Below are 17850 nucleotides of genomic sequence, written 5' to 3'. Positions count from 1 at the left end.
TCCATTTGATCACGATCAGTATCTCGGATGGAGTGGCAAGTACAATATCTGAGTCCAGCGTTGAGTGGGTGCTCTCTCCTTCGAATTAGGACAGTTCAGAGCAGAATCTATACCGATGCAAGTCATCGTTGAGCGACTGATATCGAAACGTTTCCCCTTTCATTGTCGTATGCAGTTGGTTTCGGACCCTGCTCCAGAAGTCCCCACTTTTCAATGTTGAGTGACGCTACATCGCTGCCAGGATTCCACGACACGTCTGTCCAACTTCCTTCGCGAAACGCAGAAAGCCCCAAACGCCCTCTACCGGTAGGTCTTACTACATCTTTCCCATCACCATTCAACAAGCTCAATACACCATATATCACTCACCATGGAATTCGTCTTCGGCATTCCAACCGCCCTCTCCATCGTTAGCGGCACCGCCGTCTCAGTCGTAACTGGCGTGGCCCAAGGCGTATCCGAACAAAAAAAAGTCAACGCCGACGCCTCGAACCAAACCCGCATGATGAAATTCCACCTCGACGTCTGGGTCGACGCGCAGTGGCGCAAACCCGGGAAAGGCTCCGAACTCCACGGCGGCATCGTCACCGTCCGCGACGGGAAACTCTGGGTCGAGGCCAAGAGTTCCATCACGAGGCTACCCGAAGTCGTTGGACACCATCCGTTCACGGGGTTTTATCTGGCGTACCCCGACGATAATCGTGGGTACACGCGGGGGCTCGTGAGTACGATCAGCGTGGATCCGCCGATGTTGAACTGGATGTACGTCGACAAGGACACGTACGAAGTCAAGCACGCGGGCCGCAGCGGGAGTATCGAGCACCATGTGGGGGATTTCGACTGGACGACGGAGGAGAACGAGGATAGTTGTGTGACGTTTGAGGATTGGGAGGGGTTTGTGGCGGTGGATGAGGGGGATGGGGAGTGGGCGTTGTATTTTGATAAGGATGATGATGGGTTGGCGAAGAAGAAGAAGGGAAAGAAGGCGGTCGAGGTGCATTTGCAACGGAGGGTGATTACGGGGCAGGAGGTGAATAAGTGGGGGTTGAAGGAGGAGGGGAATATTGGGTTTAAGGCGACGAGGGAGGTTTGAGGGTGTGGATGTGCGTGGCGTGGGTTTCTTGAGGCGGGCGTTGGAGTGAGCTTGGTTTGGGAATGCAATGATCGTGGCCGATGACTGATCTCGAGCTCTGCCGACCAATGCTACAGCACGAGGCTGGCGAGGGCCTCTAAGGGTACCGCACCAGGGAGAGATCGGGAAAAGACACTCGGCCATTCTGTCTCACTCGCCAACGACGATCCTCAGTCGTTTCGCATACGGAGCTGCTTCGCCTCATGGCAAGCCATCTCCTTCCACAGCCGCCTCAGAACGTAGCACGCTCTCGCCACCAACATGCTGTTCTATCCTTCGAGCATTATGCGGCAGCATCGCCACCACCGCATCCAACCGCTCCATAAACACTTCTCGATCACTCGGCTCCTCAATCTCAAACCTCAACTCCTTCACCGAACCCAACTTCCTCACCGCTCTCTTCAGAAACGGAATCTCCACCTCCACCCTCATCTCCCACTGGTGGATTCTGTTGGGGTCCACCAACCGGAAGCACAGCGTCTGCAAAGCCGGCAGCGACCTCAAGCGATTGCAGGCGGATGTGACGCGCTCGAGTCCGTTTTCGAACCCGCCGTGACAGCCCACGGTTAGATCGCGGAGACCTTTGAGGCGTAGTCGGCTGAGTGTTGATATGAGGCCAGGAGAACGTTGTCCGTAGTCGCTGTTGGCGCAGAGGATGTTCGAAGGGATGGCGATTTTGTGTTGAGAGTAGAATATGCCTGCGGGCGGCATAATCAGTTGCTTGGACTTCCATATGCAGACGAGCTCTTCGAGTGAAAACAATGTCTCGACGCCTCGAGTTCAGGCGCTGAATAGATAGTTTGTTCAGAAGTTTCCACTAACCTGCGGCCTCTTGATTGATCAAGCGACACACGCCGAGCAGATTCAACACGGTCTTGTGACTGCTGTCGAGCTGTCGTCTCAGAACGACCTCGCCATCGTAATCTTCGTCAACTTCGAGTGCAATTTCGTAGATATAGTTTCTTAGTTCGGGTGGTAGTCGAAACAGGAGGCACTGTTCTTGTGATAGGGGTGGGCCTGTCGGTACGTCGACTTTTGGTGGCATGTTGGTGTTGTCGGAAGATTGATGAGTTGGGCTGAAGTTCTAGGCCGAAGGTAGAAAGTGGCCGGCCGGTGGAAGGTGGAAAGTGCATCCTGAGGCAACCTTGCATGTGAGAGCCAAGCTATGAATGGTAATTGCGAGCTTCACCCGCCCTTCTATCACCTGAATCAAATCCTCCTTCTTTGTCCAGTGTATGTCCAACGCTCCGCCAATCTAGCTTGTGATAGAGTGGTCATTGTGAATGTAACCAGTACGGTTCTAGCTACACAAGGTACACCACAACTTCACCCTCATAGAAGTGATTGCATACCGCTGCATTGTATGGCCGACACCAAAGTACACTTTCGCCGTATTGTCTGGCAACTTCGCTGACGCCTTCTCCAACTCACTCCTCACAGTCTCGCGGTACGGGAAGACCAGGTCTCCCGGGAGCTCAAAGCACAGCTCCGTAACCAAGGCCAGCCTCTTGATTGCTCTTCCCAAGAAGACCATCTCTTCCTTGATATGCATCAGCCAAAGGCGCCCGTTGAATCTTGGTCCCAGAACGAAGTGGAGCTTCGTCAATGCACTCGCTTTCCTCAAACTCTTGCAGGCGACGGTAAGCGATTCCCACTGGGGGAAGTACTTCTTGTGTTGGGTGGTGCCATAGACCATGACCTTCAGCTGGTGGAGTCCGTCGAGTCGAAGTTGGCTTGTCTCGTCCAAGAATCCGCTGGCCTTGTAGTTCGAGGAGTTGGCGTACAGCGCGCGGTATGGGATGCAGATGTTGTTTTGAGCGAAGAAGATACCTGCACCAGAATTCCGTTAGCGACTGGTATACTCGATCACGAAGCTTGGAAGATATGCAGGCAGCACTCCTGGAGTCTCGAGCGCTCTTCCCCCTTCTCAAGTACCTCACGTACCCGCTGCTTCTTGATAGATCTGCCGGCAAGTAGCGAGCAGTGCGAGCACGCTCGGCTTTGTTCGAAATTTCGCAGGTCTGATAGTGTCGTGCGCGATGAATACGTCGTTGTTGGCATCGGGCTCGACCAGCAGCGCGAGTTCGTAGATGTATGTTCGAAGCTCTGCAGGCAACGATATCAGGCGACACTGACTCTGGTCGAGAGGCTCGCCTCGAGGCAGTTTGCCTTTTGGTGGAGCCATATTGAGCGGTGTCGCCGTGTTAGAAAGTCGAGGGGTCGAAAGGACAGGACGAAATTCTAAAGGCGCGGCAGCATCCGTGCGTTGTCCGTGCGCTGTTCCCGTTTGCATGTGATAAGTTCACGCTGGACCCACGAGCATTCACTTGCAGTTGGTGTCGTTGGCATCTCGAGGGCTAACGAGTCCCCTTTTGAGTTTCTCGACACTTGACATCGCTACGGGTGATATCTTGATGTTGGAAAGAATTGAGACGACTGTGCATGGCGGCGGGTCACTGAACAGAAGCGACCCAGGTGACATCCTCAGGTTGTGTGATTTGCTCCTATCCTTTCTATAATCCACGACATTACGACCTCCCATTAAGCTCAAAGGCAGATCTCATCCATGCCCTTGTTTCGACTGCGAACCGCACGACCGTCCTCAGCTCTTCATCTCTTGGTTCGCTTGTCCTGCCGTCGGCGTTCCAGGTAACCCACCTCCCTCTTACGACCTCTTGTTACTCGGTAGAGCAGCAACAATTCCACCTAGAGCCTTCTGCCAATCATCGCGATGCGGGAATGTGAGCTCGTCCGGAATCAAGAAGCGGAACGTCTGGACTGATCGCAGTCTGCTGACGGATTGCCTCAGCAGAGGCATCTCATTCTTCAACCAAGAATCCGAACCGCCAAGCGACTGTCCGCGTTCGTCCGACTCGATCTTGATCGCAAGTGTCTGCAACGCCGACAGCTTTCGCAAGTATCTGCAGAGTCTTGTCACCTCTTCGAAGGCAGTGGCATAGGCCTCGAACGTGACAGTGAGGTCACGAAGGCCGTCCATTCGTAGAGGGCTATGTTACCCAGTATCTTGAAGTCGGCCGCTGTAACCTGTGAATAGCCAAGCTCCAAGAAGCCGATGCGAAGCTTGTGTTCGCTATAGAACAGGCCTACACGCAGCCGGTCAGTATCGAGTTGGGAGAGAAGTTAAAGAAGGCACGTAGATTGAGATACAAGACAAGCCATGTTCTCAGGCATCGAACTCTCCTTGTGGACGCTTTGATTAGACATACTCGAAGCTTCTTGGTATACGAGGCGACAAGTGCCGAGTAATTGGAGAATAGAGTCTGATTTGTTTCTCTGTCTCCTGATTGCGACTTGACCATACTGGTCCGGCGTGACAGCGAGCGCAAGCGAATAGATGGAATTGCGAAGTTCGGCTGGCACCCTGAAGAGATGGCACCGAGGCTGAGGTTGGGGCGGGCCCGAAGGGACGGTGACCTGGTGTCGAGCCATGTCGAGCCGGTTGTAGATAATTGAGCGAAGCCAGAAGCAACAGCGAAATACATAGGTGACGCGGGCGTCCGTGCGCTACCTCCGTTTGCATGTGAGATCGAATCACTGGATGTCCGAAATTCACCTGCAGCTTGCAACATGACTTCGAGAGATGGAGGACGGTCATCAGTTCTTGAGGGTCCCCCAGTATTGGGTTTCGTTATCAATATCCTTCTAAAGCTATGATTTCAGCTTCTTCGCTTTTCGCGCCTGCCGTGCTTCTCGTCTCTCGCTCATGTACTCCGATCGTGCTTTTCGAACAGGTTTCGGTAGCAGCTTCGGCTTGATTCCTGTCCATATCGTGGGATCTAGAGGTACAGCTTTGCCGGGCTTGCATGTGTACCGAATGTTTCCGACGGTGTCGATAACGCTCATCGAATCTGACGACGAAGACCGCCCCTCAAGACCGGCATCGCCTTTGGTATCCGCTACGCAGCCTACATTGCTCGTATCCTCACTCGGTGTGTGCTCAGGGGTCGTATTCTCTTTATCCTTCCGCGCCTGTTGCTTCTTTGCCCTCTTCTCGGCTTTCGTGGGGTATCTGTCGACCGCGCCAACTCCTGGTATTGTTTTTGATTTCGCTTTCGCAGACGTTGTGAACTTCACTTCGTCTGCGTTGAATTCGAAATCTGTTTGCTTTGTCGACTTCTTCTCCTTCCTTTCCCGCTTTCTCAGAGCCTTCGCCTCCCTCGCAGCAGTCTTATCATCCCGTTCTGAAGGCTCCTCTTGGCTCTTCGGCTTGGGCTTCTCCTTGCTGCGCGGTTCGTCTTTGCTGAGCGCTTTTTGCTCGTCCACCGATAGTTGACCGACGAGGAAATTTTTCGCAGCACGCTTCACTGCCCTCTGTAGCTTGCCACGACCGTACTTGTCCTGGTGATCAGATGCCTTGCTCTTACCTTCACCAAGAAGCCCGGCTTTTGTGAACACCTTGACGACTGCCTCTTCCCCGAACTTGCTAGCAGTATCCGAGCTTCCACTCTTAGCCGCTGGCTTCTCATCATCGCTGTGTATGAGTCCTCGCCGAACAGCCTCGCTAACGAATGTGCGCACATCGCGATTCAAAGCCTTCTCCAGGGCTTCTGTATTCGTCTTCACTTTCTTCTCAGTATTCCCTGGCTTCTGCAAATCCTCTTCCCGCTTCCTCTTCCGACTCGACTTGCCCTCCATCTCTTCGTCAAAAGTCCCAGCCACGCCTTCCCCCTGCACGAAACGTCCGTACAGTCCACCGTAAGCCATTCCCTTCTCCCGCACATCTGCTAAAGCACTCCTCTTCCCTGTCCCGAGATCTTTCAATCCTTGATCGAATGCGCGCATCCACCACTGATCCGATACGGCAGCGTGTTTGTTCAATCCTATGCCCAAGACATCGACCTTCTTGCTGACCAGGAGAGGTTTCCGGATGCCGCGCCCGGTGTGGTCCAGCGAGTGGCCATCTCCGCGCCAACCTTGGCGTTTGAGATAGCCGGCGGCGTCCATGAGGAAGAACCGTGAATTGACAACGGAGGATCTGGGAAATTTTGGTTAAGTCGGCCGAGGATCGCGGGCGGTGAGAAAGTCTTGGCGGCAGAAAACGCTGGACGAGCTGAGATTCGACCTCACTCGCATAGCTCGCTCCCAAACCACCTACCCTCCACTCACAAAGTCACTACCTCGCTCCAAAGGCCACAAGATGAGAGCTTCCGACGAGATTACTCGCGTGAGACATCGAATGTGAATTCGTCACACCCGCAGTCCAGGCCAGGATGCTGCTCATAAGGGGAGACCGATGACAATTCTCATTCGTCGGCCAAGAGCGTAGAAACTGGCACTTTCAGCGCCAGACTAATAAGCAGCTCTCGTTTGACTAACTACTCTTCACGCAGAATTCTCTCACATGGCAGTGGCCCTTTTTCAGACTGAGCCAGCGTCTGTCTCAGAAAGGCAATCGGATACAAATAACTCAGCTTTTGACGTCACAAAACTTCCGCTTCAAGGATCGCTCTGGACTATTGTATTCACATGGCTCTTGTACGACTGTACGACATCGGATGTAGACTGCATTCGGCCGAAGCACGCACTTAGGAGAGGTTGGTGCTCGGCCGACGACGGTAAGAAGACATCTCAAATATCTCAAACATCAAACAGGAGGATCCAAGGGCATCACATCTCAGTGTCCTATGCCATAAGCCACATATCACGAAGACTTCTTATGACCATTTTCCACAATACACTCGGCGATCGATCAACATCACGACTACAAAAGACGAGAACCTCAGAACTCTAGTCCTTACTCATATCACGGCTTTCGATCGCGAACATGGCTCGAAATACACTGGCAGTCGTCAGCCAAAGCGGCCAGAGTCTGACATTCTTCAACCTCTCAACTGGGGAAAAGACTGGCCAAGTCACAGACCTCAAAGCGGAGCCGCACGAGCTTTGCTATGACAACAGAACAAACCTGATGTACATCACGCATGCTTACAGACATGGCTGGTATGCCGCCCACGGAGACGACGCTGTTGAGATCAGTGTTTTCGACTGCGAGAAGAGGAAAGTCGTTGACATAATCGATGTGAGCCCCTACAAAGGGCCTCACTACACAGTCCTTGACACGGAGCACGATATCCTGTACTCATCTGTTGAAGGCGGCATCGATGGAGCAGGCGGTATCATTGGCATTGATTTGAAAACGCATAAGATCACGAAGGCTATTCCATCCGGCTACAAGACTCACTGGTTCGTAATGACACCGGACGGCCGAAAAGCTTTCACCTGTAATAAAGAGGCTGGATTCATTTCGGTCATCGATTTAGTAGAAGAGAAGATGACGGGCAAACTCGAGATTCCGGGCGGGTGCGAGCAACCAGGTATTTCGAACGATGGGAAGCTGGCGTACTTTCCCACCCCGGGTATTGGCGCTATGATGAAGGGCGATGTTAAGGAGAAACGAATCCAAGTCATCGATACCACGACTGACGAGATTGTTAAGTCGATACCCCTGGACTATGGAGGCATCACAGTCCACGTAGATTGTAAGGAAAGACTTCTGGTTGGCCAATACGTATTTGAAGGCGACAAGCCAAACATACAGAATCTCAGTTCGATGAAAGCGAGGCTGAAGGTGCTGGCGCCGCCTAGGGAAGACTTCATGGAACTCGCAACATTCGACGTGGACCCTATTCCCTTGACAGTATATGCCTCGCCTGATGGGAGCAGGGCATTCTCGGCGAACATCATCAAGGGGACGGTGTCGATCGTGAATCTGGATGAGATGAAGTATGAGAGGACGTTGGACGTTGATACGGTTAGGCGAGCGGATAAGAAGATGCATCAAGGTGCGCATGGGATGGCCTTGATATAGTCTTGCCACGCAGTCGAACCACTCGTCTTTCTTGGTACGCTCCTCCAGTATTCGACAACTTCATTACAATAGCCCCGTATTTTGAGGACGAAGGATCTCGCGTTGGCTTTCCAAAAGGGAGATTTTGAACCTCACTCCATGAAGGCGCTCTCAGGCGTCTATGGCACTCCTCGATGCCATGAAAGACAAGAAACTGATCTGGAAATGGGTGTGAAGTCGGACCACTCGTAGACGCCAATGTTACTGCATGGTCCGTGCGCCGCCACTGAAAGAGCTTATCGCGACTGCATCAAGCTCTTCGTTCCATCCACAATGCCACGAGGAACGGAGCCTCGCATTGACGTGTCGTGAGACTTGACGAATACTCGATCTAGATGCTCGAGGCGTGTCGATACCACCATGATGTCGGCCAAGAGCGTACCGGCAAAAACCCACGCCACCTTCGCCTATCCAGGACCACACGGGTATCGATAAAATGAGCAATACAGCAAAGGCGATTCGCCATCCAGGATCAGCATCGGTGCATTCAACCAAAGCATAACAATTCCCTGCCAAGGCGGGCGTGTTCAGTGCTTGCCATTGATCTAGTTGCATAATAGCGTCGCAACGTGAGCACGCGATAAGCACGACATGGCAAGGCTTGCAGGTGCTTGACTTTTCCCAAGCAACCAGCACACAGCCAAAGCCTTTTACCTGCTCTTGCCGATGCTTCAATGTCTGTTTAGCTTCGACGCTACTGATACCAACCCAATCATGGCTCGACAATGTTCTGGGCATCGTTCTTCGGATTGGAGTGGTCGCTCTTTTGCTTGGCAACCAGGCTAAACGACCATCGCAGCGGCACAGCATCTGAGTATGTAACTTTCTGCGGGCCTCGTAGTCTTCCAGCGTGGACCTGGCAAGGATCTTTATAGATCGTTGAGCCCGGCGAATCTGTCACGAAGTCGCCGTCTTTAAAGGTGTCTCAACTCGCGGCACCGAACAATCCGACCAGTTCCATCGTGTTTTGAACATCTGCTTGGTATACCGAAATGTGTATGTTGCGTCTGTCACGATTAGACTTTCCATGGCTGACAAACTCACAGCGAGCACTATCGGAGGCGACGTGGTCAACGATGCGATAGCAAGTCGGATACCAGTCGATGCGCAACCCCTTGGAAGAGCCAGTCTTACCATCCACAACCCTGGCGAACACGATCATGAGTCTGTAAACAAAGAGGCCAACATCGATGTCGAAGCCATCGGCGAGCGCTCGGCATCAGTCATCGAGCGCGAAACTTATCCTGAACCAACAGAAGAAGAAACGCGAACTCTTCGAAAAGTTGCCGACACTATTCCTGCGACTGCGTATACTCTCTGCTTTGTTGAGCTTGCAGAACGAGCTTCGTACTATGGCGTCAAGACCGTCTTTTCCAACTTCATGCAGTTCCCTCTACCAAAGGGTGGCAACGGTGCAGGCGCTCCAGCTCGTGGTACCCAAGGTACAGCTGGGGCGTTGGGCAAAGGTCTTCAGTTCAGCAACGCTTTTACGTTGCTTTTCGCCTTCTTGTCCTATATCGTACCGATTGGTGGTGCGTGGCTAGCCGACGTCAAAATGGGCCGCTTCAAAGCCATCTTCTTGGGAGTCGTGATCTGTGGTGTCTCACACATCATTATCATCTGCGGCGCCATACCTTCTGTCCTGCAAGCTGGCAACGGTATTGCACCCTTCATGATCTCCCTCTTCTTGCTGGCAATAGGCGCTGGAATCTTCAAACCGAACGTGGCTCCAATGATTCTTGACCAATACAAGCATCAAAAGGCCTATGTCCGAGCGCTGCCTTCGGGAGAACGAGTTGTCGTGGACCCTGAAACGACGGTTCAGCGTACGATGTTACTCTTCTACGGCTTTATCAACATCGGTGCGTTCTTCATGATCGCCACCACTTACTGCGAAAAGTATGTTGGCTTCTGGCTTGCGTATCTGTTGCCAGGAATTGTATTTTTCCTGCTTCCGGTTCTGCTCTGGTACCTCCGCAACAAGCTGGTTCAATATCCTCCTGATGGAACAGCTCTCGCTAAGGTGTGGAAGATCATCACTGTCGCCTTCAAGTACAACAAAGGCGTCTTTTGGAAAGGCTCCTTCTGGGATGCCGCGAAACCAAGTGTACTGGCTGCACGTGGTGTGTCGCAGTTCAACCACAAGGCGATTTCCTGGACAGACAAGGACGTTGATGATGTCCGCCGTACAATGATGGCGTGTGCTGTCTTCCTCTACTTCCCGATCTACGTGATGAATGACGGAGGCACTGGCTCTGTGTCAACCAGCCAGGGCTCTACTCTTACGACGAATGGTGCACCGAACGATCTTTTGGTAAGTCTGTAATATCAAAAATTCAGATTCGACCGCTAACCACTTTGCAGCACAACTTCAACCCTCTGACAATCATCGTCACCGTCCCAATCCTGTCATACGTGGTTTACCCGACGCTCGCAAAATGGAATCTAAGCCCAGGCCGAATCACCCGCATTACCATCGGCTTTGGTCTTGCGACGCTCTCTGGCGTCGTCGGTGCCATAATTCAATACAAGATCTATCAAACCTCTCCATGTGGCTACTACGCTACCGGCTGCAAGGTTGGCACTGGGGTCTCTCCAATCAGTGTTTGGGTGCAGATCCCCATCAACATACTGGGAGCTCTTTCAGAGTGCTTTTGCAACGTCACGGCTTATGAGCTTGCGTATGCTCGCTCACCAGAAGGCATGAAGTCGCTTGTCATCTCGCTGTTCCTGGCATCATCGGCTTTGTCGTATGCCATGGGCGAGATACTGTCGCCTGCTATCAAGGTATGTTCAACTGTGAGAGACTTTGTATCAATGCGAAAGCTGACACATTGTTCAGGATCCTTACCTCATCTGGATCTGGGCAGGGCCAGCCATTGCGCTGGCTGTTCAGACTGTGATCTTCTGGTTCAGGTATAAGAAGTTCAACAAGGACGAGTTCATGACTTATGAAGAGCCAAAGGCAGCTTCAGGGGGAAGCTCATTGGTCGCCGAAAGTCAGGAGGTGAAGGCGACAGCAAAGACTGAATAGCTATGAGCTAGACTCACGATAGAGGTATATCGATTCGCCTGCACAAGCACCCTACATGCGAGGACATCTGCTCTATAGTCTTTTGATGGAGGCGTTCCTTCAAGTTCGACGTGTTGACTGACTCACTCTGCAGTGAAGCCCAGCCACAAACGCCTCCAAGAGAATGATCAGTAATCTTCACTCCAGATCACCAACAGCCTTTCGTGACTCGCAAACCTCGCTGGAACCGCCACATCCATGCCTGGGTTAGCCTTCTGCATACTAAGAGCAATGTCTGAATAATAACATCGGACGATGGCCGCCGACGACACTAATCAACCTCGTTGATTCTCTCCCGAAACACTCTGCCACAACTAGCAATCCTCGCCAAGTATTCACTAATTGGTCAGCTCTCCGATGGCTACTGCACAAACCAAATGTCGCCGGTTCGCAAGCATTGCTGTTGCCCCCGGGGCCACCGAAATCAGGCTGTTAGGGTTCAGGCTGTACGACGACACTCCTGACTAATGAGCCTGCACGAAAAGTGTACGCTTAGGGTGTGAGTTGGTGAACACCTGTACAGATGGAATGCAATTGCTGAGCAATCGTGAAGCGCCATCTTGGCCCTCTAGGAGTTTCTAGCATGCCAGAAAACATGGGCTTTGGGAGGTATAAGTCGGGAGTGTGGGCCATATGAACGAGGCCATCCAACAACACAACAGCAATCCAACCCACCACCACAAAGACACAAGCAGAAAGAAATGGCAGGCGACCTCGTCCTCATCACCGGCGCGACCGGCCATCTGGGCTTCCGCGTCCTCCGCTACGCCCTCGAAGCAGGCTACTCCGTCCGCGCCGCCGTCCGTTCAGAAGCAAAGGCAGAGACTCTGAAGTCCAACAAAGCCCTCACGCCCAAAGAACGCCAATCCCCCCTCTCCTTCGTCGTCGTCCCCGACATCCTCGCCCCAGGCGCCTACGACGCCGCCGTCAAAGACGTCAAGTACATCATCCACGTCGCCTCCCCCTTGTCAGGAAACGCCCCTGGCGGCGACTACGACACCCACATCATCAACCCAGCCATCCAAGGCACCCTCAACATCCTCGAAGCCGCCAAGAAATCCCCCTCCGTGAAGCGCGTGGTGATAACGTCCTCCGTCGTCGCCATCACGCCCGTCGCGGGCTTCGCGCCCGACAACAACGCCGCGACCGCTGACCCCGTCACAGCGACCTCCCGAGTCGAGGAATTCACCGGGCCCTACCCGAACCCGCTGGTCGCCTACATCGCCTCCAAAGTCGCGGCCCTGAACCGCGGCGAGAAGTGGATGAAGGATAACAGCCCCCCCTTCGACCTCATCCACATCCACCCCTCGTACATCGAAGGCCGCAACGACCTCGCGGAGAAACTGGAAGACTTCCAGTCGGGCACGAACAGGTTCATCGTCAACCTCGCGCTGGGCGAGAAACCCGAGGCTCCCAATCTCCTCACGACGAACCACGTCGACGACTCCGCGTACACGCACGTCGCCTCGCTCAACCCTGCCGTCCAGGGCAATCAGTCCTTCCTCGTGACGTCCTCGGGACAGGATGGCGTGAAGTGGAACGACGTCGTTGAGATTGTCGGCAGGAGGTTTCCGGAGGCGGTGAAGAAGGGGATTTTGTCGACCGAGGGGAACCAAGGGACGTATTACTATCCTTATGATGCGAAGAAGACGGAGGAGACGTTTGGGTTCAAGTTTAAGACGTTCGAGGAGCAGGTTGTCAGTGTCGTGGGGCATTATTTGGAGGTGTATGAGAGGGAGAAGGGTGGGAAGTAGAGTTGTGAGATGTTTGACCAGGTTGGATGAATGGACGATTACGATAGACGGTAGAGCTTTGAATGGAATGACTTTTAAATCTCTTGCAATGCTTTGGCCTTCTGAGGACGTTGGCGGGAATAGCGATACGCATTAGGAGTTGCGCTGATCGGGGTTGTATAGTTTGACCTCGAGGCCGTCATTCTAGGACCCAGCACCCTGCCAAATGGTGATTCCAGTCAAGTTGATGGTCGGACGGGTGGACGTGATTGAGCTCGACTGGCCCTGAGCCAGCAAGTAGGCGAGACATCGTTCTTGCTCCAGGCCAAGGTTGTATGATCAGCCTCAAGCCCCAATCCTGGCCCTGTTCCGTCGCACAAGACTGTTCCTATTCTTGGCACGCCTCAGCTCTTTCAGTTCCTAAGCCTGACGCAGTCCCTTGCAAAGGTCAGTCTCTGATCCTGGTGATCTTCAAAGACCCCGAGTGGCATCTTCACTTTCTTGATAGCTTCAATCCTCAACGAACCCCAAATCATTATGCAAAGCCCACGAACTCCACAACTTCGTAGGGCTCTCAGAAGGCACAAACTCGTAGTCCTCATGCCCAGCATCGTACGTCTCGGTCTCGACGGGCAATTCGTCGCCGGGCTTTGGAGGCGGCTCTCGACTCGGTTCTGGGATGAGCAGAGCCTCTGCGAAGCCCACGGTGAGACCTTTCGCTTGGGTGGCTCGTTCCAGCTGAAGCACGAGGGTATCGCATGCCGATTTGGTGATTTTCGAAGCTGACGTATATGTCGTCGATCCAGCAACCAGAAAGAATGGTCCACGCCGTGTTCGTGCAGAAAGTCCATTTGAAGCTGGGTTGACCGGCTTGCACCTCGTCAAGAGATGAATTGCCGTAGCCTTGATCGCAGCATGGAGGAACGAGACGCTCTGGTTCCAAGACCGTTCCAGCTGATCCCCTCCCAAAGTAAGAACATCCACATCTGCGGTGCCCGTCTCGTCGAACTCAGGACAGCATATCACACCCTGTAATCCATCGCCATGCTTCGTCGCCTCTGCCGCGAAGGTCTCCATCTCGACCTGGTTCCATTCATGCTTCATGTGCACTGCCACGACAAGCTCTTGCCTCAGTCTTCCAATAAGCGCATAAACGTCCATCTTGAGCTGCTTCAGTGCCGCCTCTTGCGATTTGCTCGCTACAAACAAGATGCCAGAGAAGGTTTGTCGATTCAAGAGCATTTCGAGGTAGAAGATGGTCGAAGGATGGACGGTATTGGCTATGAGGACAAGCAATAGACCTGGAGGTCCACTGGGAGATGGTGGCGGTATCGAGGGGGTATCGACGACTTGTGGGGTGGTGCTGTTCAACGGCGATGGTGGAATGGGTCTGCTTCCACCTTCTCGACTTTGCGTCGTCCGTATCGTGAGCGCTTCGGTGGATTTCGCTGCGATGTTGGACATGTACGATGGCGTATAGCTCGCATGCCGACTCCCATTCCGCGAGCCATTGCGTGAATCCAGGTGTGTTTGCCGATGATCTGAAGACTCCGAGTACACACTACTCGCCCTCCCATCATCCTCCACTGCCATACCCTGCACTGCCGATATTCTGCTGTCCATAATGGATGCTGGGATGTGGGATGTCGTCTGGTGTTGCTGGGGAAGAAGAGAGATGTTGAAAACTGTCACATGAAGAAATCTAGAAGCTCTCGCCCAAGGGTATACCTGAAACAGTGGAGGAATTCGGCTAGACTTACGCGTGTCGTCCCGTCCTGAATACGAAGAAGTCACGGGTGAGAACCGGCGGGGTGAGGCACGCGCGCCGTGCCTGAAAAATGGAGATGGAGACGGAGACGCGGTGGGAAGAGCTTACCGGCGGTCATCTTGCAGGATTCTTTGCGACGCCACGGTCCTCGGCGAAGGTTCCGAGTCACGGCTGTTGTTGAAGCCTCTGGTCTGGCATTCCACTCTTCTCGAGAGCGAGATTCCTGGAACGCTGGACGAGAATGTCGGGAACAAGACGGTGGCGTGAGAGTGGAGGACAAAGTTGTGCAAAACATGGACCGCATTGGCAAGATTCACTTCAAGCGCACGGACCCAATATGCATGGATCGCGCAGTCCACTACAGACATCTCAACTACATGAGATATCTCAATACCCATGAGGACCACCACCCAACGGCTCAAACGACGCCGTCGCCTTGACATCCCGACTCGAAAACCCAGCAAAGACCTTGACACTCCCCGGAAAGATAGCCCACTGCTGAGCAACCACATCCCAAGAACTGATGTCCCGCCTCGTCAGATCAAACGTCACGGTCCTGCTCTGTCCCGGTCGAAGCATGACCTTCTCAAACCCTCTCAAGACCTTCTTGGGTGTTGGGTCGCCATTGGAAGGACCTGGTAAGCCGAGGTAGAGCTGTGGTACGGCAGCGCCTGGGACGTGGCCTGTGTTCTGGACGCTTGCGGTCACGCGGTAGACGTTCTGCCATAGGGCTGGATTGCCACCTGGTGCGATGGTGTTGTTTCGAGGTAAGGCGGACAGGCTGCCGTTCGCAGTACGGGTGACAGAAACATTGCCCATGGAGAAGGTGGTGTAGCTTAAGCCGTAGCCGAATTCGTACTGGACGGATTCGTTGAAATAGTCAAACCAGTCTATGAGATGTAAGTACAGAGCATCGAAGGAGGACTCTTCGAAGTGACTTACGATAATCGATGAGTAGACGCTCTTTGAAATCTGATTGCCATGCATTGGGGTCCGATGTGTTCAGCAGAGCAGAAGAATTTGTGATATCGGCGAAGGCGTAATCGCTTTCCTGCAGAGCGATAGTGTAAGGAAGGCGACCGCTCGGATTGACATTGCCCCAGAGGACCTATTAACGTGTCAGTGTTGGCCGTCAAGGACCGATTCTCGCAGTGCCTTACATCAACAATACTGTTTCCTTGCTCTTGGCCTCCAAAATGCGCAGCCAGAATCGCCGTCACATTTGGATGATTGGCAAACGGCAGCACATTCAGACCACCACTGTTGGTAATCACAACGGTGTTGGCGCAGTTGGACGCAACAGTGTCAACAAGACCAGTTCCATTCCAGTCGGCCCGCAGGGAACTTCGATCGTAGCCTTCGGTAGCCCACGTCTTGAGGAAGACGAGACAGACATCTGGAGGCGTGGGGAAAATCGAGCCACTGCAAATGTGTTAGACGCGTTCGGCAGTCGTTCATTTGTCTCACTTACAAGCCATTATTCTGCGTGACCAGTGTGTTGTTCAGCACATACTGCACGAGTGCATTGTTGTGCTGCTGTGCCGCTCTCGCTTTGATGGCCTCCAGTGGGGTGACAATGTATGTGAAACGACCGGTACCTGATCCGCCTCCGACGGGCAATACGCCATATTCCCAGCCAATGTCTTGAAGATCGTCATCGCTGCCAGGATAGAGACCAGTGACGATATCTCCCGCGTCGTTGCCGAAGACACCAATATTACTTGGCCTCTTCAACGGCAATGTCCTGTTGTTGTTCTTGAGTAGAACGATCCCAGCAGCACCGAGCTCTCGGATCAGCCTTGCATGGCCATCTCTCACATCGACGTTGGAAGGGCCCAGAGTAAAGGTATAGTTGTATTCGGACGGATCGTTGCCATTCAATGCCGGCGAGCTACCATCGACCTGTGGATACTGCGTCTGCTGCTTGAGATGGAAGTACGGCGTCATGACCCTCCTGCACATATCATCAAGTCGCTCCGTCGAGATACTGCCATTGTTGATGCCGGTCGTGATGTTCCCGCCGAAGTATGAAGCCGCTGCATTGCCATTGATGTTACCGGGCATATCCATATCTTCGCCAGCGGCAATGGCTTGGTAGCCACTGTGGGTCGCTCCCCAATCGCTGACAACGTAGCCTTGGAAGCCAAGCTCGTCTTTTAGTATTCCGTTCAATGTCTTGCTGTTCTGACAACCGTAGGAGCCGTTGATGCGATTGTACGAGCACATGATCGAAGCCGCGCCGCTTCGAACTGCGTTTGCGAATGGCCAGAGGTACAGTTCGTGTAAAGTACGGTCGTCGATGTTTGAAGAGACAGCCTCGATTGTTACGCCATCGTCGTTCTGGTCTGGGTTGCGTTGAGTCTCCTGCTCTATGGTAGGTCGTTAGCTATATTCGAGTGGTCGTTTGGAGGCTGTCTACCGTTGCCGATGTAGTCTGCAAGTAAAGTTAGTCGCAATATCAAGTCCTTTGTTATTCGTGCCACTTACGCTTCGCACATGCCTGCACACCAGACTCTTGAGCCCCGACAATCGTCTATTCAAGATCAGCACTCCATGCTCGTTCTGCTCCCAAAGTCCAGATCACCAACCTCCTCAAACAAAATGCCCGTCAAGTATGGATCAGGCGAGAAACCCTCCCAATTCCTCCCACCATACCCACTTCTCCCCAAAGGCCCAGCAACAGGCCCAAGCATAACATTCGCGCCCTTCTCCTTGAACTCATCACCGAGCTGTTGGCCTCGCACATGAGCCAACTGCCTATCCCACGACGCAGCAACCGTCAACCCAGCAGGGAAGACCGAAGCATAATCGGCTTCGCGAATAGCCAACGGGCCATCCTGTAGACAAAGACCTTCGAAATCGAGGCGTGGGATTGGTCCAATGTTGCCCACACAAGGTCCTGTCGTGCCAGTGACGAGTTGCGCTTTTTCAGCCAGCGTGAGTTGCGAGACGAAGTTGGAGGCTTGGGCGAAGGCAGCTTCCCAACCGCGGCCGGTTGCGTTTGCTGTGGAGCGTTGGTAAGTATAACATCCATGAGGTCAATGCTTTGGGACGCACGAGAAGGATAGACGGCTGGACTCGTTGCATAGTCTGATTTAACCCATGGCGGGCCTGGGTAGGTAATGTGCGAGCTAGATTGCGCAGTCACTATTGATACAGCAGAGAGCAAGGCAGAGGCGCCTGCCAGTCTCTGAGCTTGGCCCATTGCTTGAACAAGAAAGATTCTTGGCTGGCCTGACCAAGACAAAAAGTCTACGCACCAAGCATCGTGAAGCG

The 17850-nt window shown here is 53.2% G+C and overlaps 10 protein-coding genes across 10 annotated transcripts; 4 read left to right on the top strand and 6 right to left on the bottom strand.

Moving 5' to 3' along the window:
- Positions 1–370: 370 nt before the first annotated feature.
- On the top strand, positions 371–1093 carry M409DRAFT_64891 (uncharacterized protein; the record flags this gene model as incomplete). The annotated part of the gene is made up of 1 exon (XM_033816271.1): positions 371–1093. One exon carries the CDS (start codon positions 371–373, stop codon positions 1091–1093), a length of 723 nt encoding a protein of 240 aa, XP_033670003.1.
- Positions 1094–1333: 240 nt separating this feature from the next.
- On the bottom strand, positions 1334–2177 carry M409DRAFT_20341 (uncharacterized protein; the record flags this gene model as incomplete). The annotated part of the gene is made up of 2 exons (XM_033805348.1): positions 1334–1830; positions 1955–2177. The coding sequence occupies 2 exons, from the start codon at positions 2175–2177 to the stop codon at positions 1334–1336; spliced, it is 720 nt and encodes a 239-aa protein (XP_033670002.1).
- A 255-nt stretch (positions 2178–2432) lies between these two features.
- Positions 2433–3317, bottom strand: M409DRAFT_20340 (uncharacterized protein; the record flags this gene model as incomplete). The annotated part of the gene is made up of 2 exons (XM_033805347.1): positions 2433–2962; positions 3077–3317. The coding sequence occupies 2 exons, from the start codon at positions 3315–3317 to the stop codon at positions 2433–2435; spliced, it is 771 nt and encodes a 256-aa protein (XP_033670001.1).
- A 480-nt stretch (positions 3318–3797) lies between these two features.
- M409DRAFT_20339 (uncharacterized protein) lies at positions 3798–4582 on the bottom strand (the record flags this gene model as incomplete). The annotated part of the gene is made up of 3 exons (XM_033805346.1): positions 3798–4053; positions 4107–4236; positions 4360–4582. The coding sequence occupies 3 exons, from the start codon at positions 4580–4582 to the stop codon at positions 3798–3800; spliced, it is 609 nt and encodes a 202-aa protein (XP_033670000.1).
- Positions 4583–4801: 219 nt separating this feature from the next.
- On the bottom strand, positions 4802–6097 carry M409DRAFT_20338 (uncharacterized protein; the record flags this gene model as incomplete). Its single annotated transcript, XM_033805345.1, has 1 exon — positions 4802–6097. The coding sequence occupies one exon, from the start codon at positions 6095–6097 to the stop codon at positions 4802–4804; it is 1296 nt and encodes a 431-aa protein (XP_033669999.1).
- Positions 6098–6917: 820 nt separating this feature from the next.
- M409DRAFT_64890 (uncharacterized protein) lies at positions 6918–7961 on the top strand (the record flags this gene model as incomplete). The annotated part of the gene is made up of 1 exon (XM_033816270.1): positions 6918–7961. One exon carries the CDS (start codon positions 6918–6920, stop codon positions 7959–7961), a length of 1044 nt encoding a protein of 347 aa, XP_033669998.1.
- Positions 7962–8992: 1031 nt separating this feature from the next.
- On the top strand, positions 8993–11034 carry M409DRAFT_52400 (uncharacterized protein; the record flags this gene model as incomplete). Its single annotated transcript, XM_033812069.1, has 4 exons — positions 8993–8996; positions 9047–10314; positions 10365–10787; positions 10843–11034. 4 exons carry the CDS (start codon positions 8993–8995, stop codon positions 11032–11034), a joined length of 1887 nt encoding a protein of 628 aa, XP_033669997.1.
- A 740-nt stretch (positions 11035–11774) lies between these two features.
- M409DRAFT_20336 (uncharacterized protein) lies at positions 11775–12827 on the top strand (the record flags this gene model as incomplete). The annotated part of the gene is made up of 1 exon (XM_033805344.1): positions 11775–12827. One exon carries the CDS (start codon positions 11775–11777, stop codon positions 12825–12827), a length of 1053 nt encoding a protein of 350 aa, XP_033669996.1.
- Positions 12828–13316: 489 nt separating this feature from the next.
- On the bottom strand, positions 13317–14429 carry M409DRAFT_20335 (uncharacterized protein; the record flags this gene model as incomplete). Its single annotated transcript, XM_033805343.1, has 1 exon — positions 13317–14429. One exon carries the CDS (start codon positions 14427–14429, stop codon positions 13317–13319), a length of 1113 nt encoding a protein of 370 aa, XP_033669995.1.
- A 532-nt stretch (positions 14430–14961) lies between these two features.
- On the bottom strand, positions 14962–17779 carry M409DRAFT_20334 (glycoside hydrolase family 3 protein; the record flags this gene model as incomplete). The annotated part of the gene is made up of 8 exons (XM_033805342.1): positions 14962–15464; positions 15517–15682; positions 15735–15996; positions 16046–16943; positions 16994–17008; positions 17062–17107; positions 17163–17578; positions 17632–17779. The coding sequence occupies 8 exons, from the start codon at positions 17777–17779 to the stop codon at positions 14962–14964; spliced, it is 2454 nt and encodes an 817-aa protein (XP_033669994.1).
- Positions 17780–17850: the final 71 nt, after the last annotated feature.

The sequence above is a fragment of the Zasmidium cellare genome (assembly GCF_010093935.1).
Source record: "Zasmidium cellare ATCC 36951 unplaced genomic scaffold M409scaffold_10, whole genome shotgun sequence".
NCBI lineage: Eukaryota > Fungi > Ascomycota > Dothideomycetes > Mycosphaerellales > Mycosphaerellaceae > Zasmidium > Zasmidium cellare.
Note: the sequence above shows the minus strand (reverse complement) of the source record. Positions and strands in the feature narration are given on the sequence as shown.